Below are 5000 nucleotides of genomic sequence, written 5' to 3'. Positions count from 1 at the left end.
CATGTTTAGAGGCTTAAAACAGGTTTAAAACCTGCCCTGTTTAAGCCTGTTGGGTGCTAACGCTAGCAGGAGGATAACACGGTGTAGGCAGCACCGATTGGTTTAGTTTTTCTCGCTACTGACAGCTCTCCACATTTACACACAACAGAGCTACGGGGGGGAATCGATCGGAAGACCAGAACAGCCGAGCCCGAGTCTAAAAGCTGCTTACTGGCTCATATGGAATCAACATCTCTCCGTTATGTAGCTTGGGCCCAGACCCAGATGATCTTTAACCCTCACGTTGTTCTTCCCGTCGACCGTGATGCAACTCTGTGTTTTTCTGGGTCGAAATTTCAACATTTTGTTCTTTTTCTACACTTTTCTCGACGTTTTTCTCGATTTTTATTCCAATTTTTTTGTCACATTTTTGTGTTGTTTCAAATGATGTTTTTGTCCATTTTTAACGTTTTTTTGTCGCTTTTCAGATTATTTTTTTTGTCACTTTTTTCAGTGTTATTAAAAAAAAACAATGTTTTCATCGGGGTATTTTTCTCCTGCGTTCTTGTAGCTTTTTCCAACATTTGTCACTTTTTTCATCGTTCCTTTGTCGTAGTTCTGATACAGAGGACAAGACAGGAGGGTTAAAAGTAGATCGGGCCCCAAAAATAATCAAGCCCGACCCTACCTGAGCCCGTGCACGCTGTGTCGTTATAACTGACGTTCTCAACTACAATTCAGAGTGGTTTGAACTACAGAAATCTGTTTTTCACTCAAGTCAATGCAGGACGCTCGATGGTGTTTTTTGCCCCCAACGTCGCCTTACAGGCAGCTAACGCTAACCTTAACCCTAAATATAACCGTTGCCACGCTGCCTGGAAGGAGCACCACCGACCGTGCAGGACATCGCCTACACCCAGAGCTACGGGAGAAGCTGCAGAGGCAGAGCTTGCTCCCCACCGAATTAGGCTAATAAAGAAGTGTTGACTTCGGGTCACATTGACCCGTTTTCAATGTTTGTTTTATATCAGAAAATACGGGACGTAGAAATAAGCGCTGAAAATGTGTAGAAGAAAAATGTAACATTTTAAAACATTAAAGCAAAAACAAATGGTGAAATATATAGCGTCAAAAACGTCGAAAAAAAGGTGGTTTTTTTTCAAGGTTGACAAGACAACACAAGGGTTAAAAACCCCCCAAATGCTCGATCAAGGGCCCGGCCCGATCATAGCGGCGTGAAATATCGGCCGGGCTCGGGCAGAGAATCTAAACTCTGGTTAAAAGTGATGAGTAAAATCTTAAAATCAACCTTTGCCCCAGCTAACGCCACAGCGACACCCAAGAAACACTCGACAACAACAACATGCTCGTAAACTTGGACCCCTTCTTTCTGTTTTGCTTCTTCCTCCGTGACGTGTCTTTTTGTCGCCGTTATTTTAGGAGTTGACCCCGAGCTGTACGAGTTGACGACGGCCAAGCTGGAGCCGGGCAGCTCGGGCAGCCGGGTGGCCGATGCCTTCGCCCGCCTGATGTCCACCATGGAGAAGACCAGCACCTCCACCAGGTCAGAGGGCAACCACACAGAAACTATATCACCCCTAGCGGGGCCTAGCAGGGCCTAGCGGGGCCTAGCAGGGCCTAGCAGAGCCTAGCGGGTCCTAGCAGGGCCTAGCGGTGTCCTAGCGGGTCCTAGCGGGTCCTAGCGGGTCCTAGCAGTGCCTAGCAGGTCCTAGCGGTGCCTAGCGGGTCCTAGCAGTGCCTAGCGGGTCCTAGCGGGTCCTAGCGGGGCCTAGCAGTGCCTAGCAGTGCCTAGCAGTGCCTAGCAATGCCTAGCAGGGCCTAGCAGAGCCAATCGTCAGAGTATGCGATTTTGGGACTCAGTCCTGAGGGGGGGGTGTGTGTGTGTGTGGGGTTAACGCTGTGTGTTTGTGTCACTTCCTGTTTGACAGGAAGCCGAGGAAAGAGGAGAATCTGAGTGACGAGGCGGCCAAAGTGATCGCCGGTCTGCCCGACCTTTCCTTCATGCAGGCCAAAGTGCTGATGTTTCCCGCCATGCTGACGCCGCTCAGCTGCCAGGCCACGCCGGACGGAAGCCCCGCCCCTTTCTCCTGACATCATCACCCTCCCCTTTACAGAGGCCCCGCCCACTATGTCCTCTCGGCCCCGCCCCCCAATGACTCGGCTCTTTTTAACAAGTTGTCTTCTCCTTTTTGTTTTGTTTCGTTCCTCTCGCTACGGCTTAGTTCCTCCTTTTCACACTTAAAAAATCCTGCTTTTTTTCTGTTTTTTCTCAATTTATTATATTATTTTTTAAAAGTGAAGCCTTTACGATCACAGGAAAAGCGCTCAGAAGGAGGAGGAGGAAGAGCAGCAGGAAGAGGAGGAGCAGGAGGAGGAGGAGGTGCTTGGTCGACGTCCTGCACATTTAACAAACTAGCAGCTCAGATAATTAATTTATAGGAAGGTGTAGACGTGTGTGTTCATATCTGGAAGAATCGTCGTGTATATAATCAGGGATTAAAGGTTTATTTTTGTTTTTAAAAATTCGGAATGATTTTTTTTTTGATGATTTAAAGCCTAACTCTCGCCAAAATGCAACCACGGGTCTTGTTGTGAATGTACCTGAGTCAGACTTTCATTTAAAAGCACATTTAGGACGGAAACACCACTTTTAAGATTGACCGTGTTCTGGTTTTTGGGTCAAATGGCCTTTTGAATGGGAGAGCTAGGGGCGCTACGATGCTAGCCTCAAAATAGCTATGTTTAAACCACTAAGAAGGCTCGACACAACATGAGACTTTGCTCCAAGTATCACCAGGAGCTCTACACCTTAACTACAGCACTGACAACACTGGTTGTGTTCACAAAAGTGACTAAAAGAGGTTTTGAGCAACTCACGTTAGCTGTCGTTGTTTACGCTAGCCGCCATTCTCCCAGTCCAACATAGGCGATCTCTGAATGTGAATGAACGGACTCCATAGGAGGAGATGTCATTCTTATACAAGGCTCCTTTTACATCTACAAAGTCAATATTGTGTTTCACTAACGACAAAACAACAATAATCCTTGTATTTATATGGAACTAAGCTTTAGGAGCTTTCCATCTTTACTCTCCTCCCTCGACTATTTCTGACTGGCTCGACAGACGGAGACCGGAAGAACAGCAGCTAACGTTAGTTGTTCAAAACCTCTTTTTAGTAAACTCTGGGTACCAACCAGTGTTGTCAGTGCTGTGGTTAAGGTGTCGAGCTCCTGGTGATACTTGGAGCAAAGTCTCATGTTGTGTCGAGGCTTCTTGGTGGTTTAAACATAGCTATGTTGAGGCTAGCATCGTAGCGCTGCTAGCTCTCCCGTTCTCTCTCCACATTCACAAACCCAGTCCCTCCAGAAAAACGTGATTATGTGATCCCATAATTCAGCACATAATCAGCCAAAGTCCACATATTTATGCGGGCGGGGGGGGGGCGGGGGGGGCGCATTGTTTCAAATACGCCGCAAAATATGCGTCGCTTGTATGAGTTCATAATCTCCGCATTTTTGTTGCAAAAAAGTCACATATATCTTACAGAAAGATGACAAATGTTGCGTTTACTTCGGCATGGGAACGTTATGAGGTGACGTTATGAGGTGACGTTATGAAGCGGCATGAGGTGACGTTATGAGGTGACGTTATGAGGTGACGTTATGAAGCGACGTTATGAAGCGACGTGATGAAGCGACGTGATGTAGTGGCGTCATGTAGTGGCGTCATGTAGTGGCGTCATGTAGTGACGTCATGTAGTGACGTTATGAAGCGACGTTATGAAGCGGCATGAGGTGACGTTATGTAGTGACGTTATGAAGCGGCATGAGGTGACGTTATGTAGTGACGTTATGAAGTGGCGTCATGTAGTGACGTCATGTAGTGATGTAATTAGGCGACGTGAACATCATCTAAAAGCTGCAAATCCCGCGATGAAGCCACGATGAAACTGCAGTTTATGCAAGTTCCCGCCATTTCCCACAGTTTTTAAAGAGCCCATATTATGAAAAAAACACTTTTTCTGGGATTTGGGGAGTTATTTTGTGTCTCTGGTGCTTCATACACACGTAGAAAACAACCCTCCATGCTGTTCTGAGTGAGATACGGTTCCTGAATGTGTCCTGTCTTCAGTCTCCAGGTCAGCTGGTCAACATCTGCACGGCTTGTGACGTCACAAGCCGAAACGAGCTGGCTAAACGCAACCGTTAGCTCGTCGCGTTAGCATGCTAATGCTAACGCTAGCATGCTACCTCGTTCTCAATAGCAAAGCACTGCTACAACACACACTAGTTCACCATCATCTACTAAAGAACTACTTCCATGTGCGCCCTCATTTAGAAGAAGTCTCCCAGCTAATCCTGCCTTGTAACTGACTGAAGGTGGAGAAACAGCCTCTTTTACTGTCTATGGAGCTAGCTAGCTGACATGAGCTACATCTGAGCTACTGAGCATGTGCGAGAGCAATCAAAGATAGTACAGAAGCAGAAGAAAAGAGGTCTCACTCTGTAGCTGAAACAGAGACCAGCTGAAAAGAGGATCTGCAGCAGTGAGAGAGAGCTGGGCAGTACAACAACAATATGGTGTTTTTTGCTAATTAAACCATGTAAACCTATTCTGGTACAACCTTAAAATACAATCATGAACCTGAAAATGAGCAGAATATGGGCGCTTTAAGAAAACGTGCCGCATAATTGAGGAGTTTTGCCCAAAACAATCACAAAAAAAACAATCCACGTTCTTCTGGAAGGACACAAAGACCCATGGTTGCATTTGGGGCGAGAGTTGTGGGACGTGGTGGGAGTTCGTGTCTGTGAAGGAAACACTGGCTGAAGCTCTTTGAATCAAACTGAAGTGGAATATATGTAAGTTTATATACATATATATATATATATATATAAAATCTCTCTCTATATATATATATTTATCGACTTGAAACCACACTGCCTGCGAAATCCAGCTGAATGTTTCGTCCCCTCGTTAGTTTTTACCTGCAGTCAGT

General features: G+C 46.1%; 1 protein-coding gene and 1 long non-coding RNA gene across 6 annotated transcripts in view; both read left to right on the top strand.

The window, feature by feature from the left end:
- Window positions 1–2596, top strand: part of aftpha (aftiphilin a) — a 30695-nt gene extending 28099 nt beyond the window's left edge. For all 4 annotated transcript variants that reach the window (XM_078273084.1, XM_078273068.1, XM_078273075.1 and 1 more), the window contains 2 exons: window positions 1420–1543; window positions 1929–2596. In XM_078273084.1, the coding sequence (XP_078129210.1) occupies window positions 1420–1543; window positions 1929–2091 (287 nt within the window). In that variant the 3' untranslated portion in view covers window positions 2092–2596. The remainder of the gene's footprint in view (window positions 1–1419; window positions 1544–1928) is intronic.
- A 206-nt stretch (window positions 2597–2802) lies between these two features.
- The window catches only part of LOC144532345 (uncharacterized), a 2349-nt gene continuing 151 nt past the window's right edge, over window positions 2803–5000 (top strand). Inside the window, exons 1-2 of one of the 2 annotated variants that reach the window (XR_013503334.1) lie at window positions 2803–3655; window positions 3796–5000. The exon at window positions 3796–5000 is cut by the window's right edge and continues 151 nt beyond it. This is a non-coding gene — a long non-coding RNA (uncharacterized LOC144532345). Of the gene's footprint in view, window positions 3656–3724; window positions 3760–3795 lie in introns of those variants that run through there. The other variant, XR_013503335.1, reaches the window with a different exon arrangement.

The sequence above is a fragment of the Sander vitreus genome, chromosome 2, assembly GCF_031162955.1.
Source record: "Sander vitreus isolate 19-12246 chromosome 2, sanVit1, whole genome shotgun sequence".
Lineage (NCBI taxonomy): Eukaryota > Metazoa > Chordata > Actinopteri > Perciformes > Percidae > Sander > Sander vitreus.
This window is presented reverse-complemented; position numbering and strand designations above follow the sequence as displayed.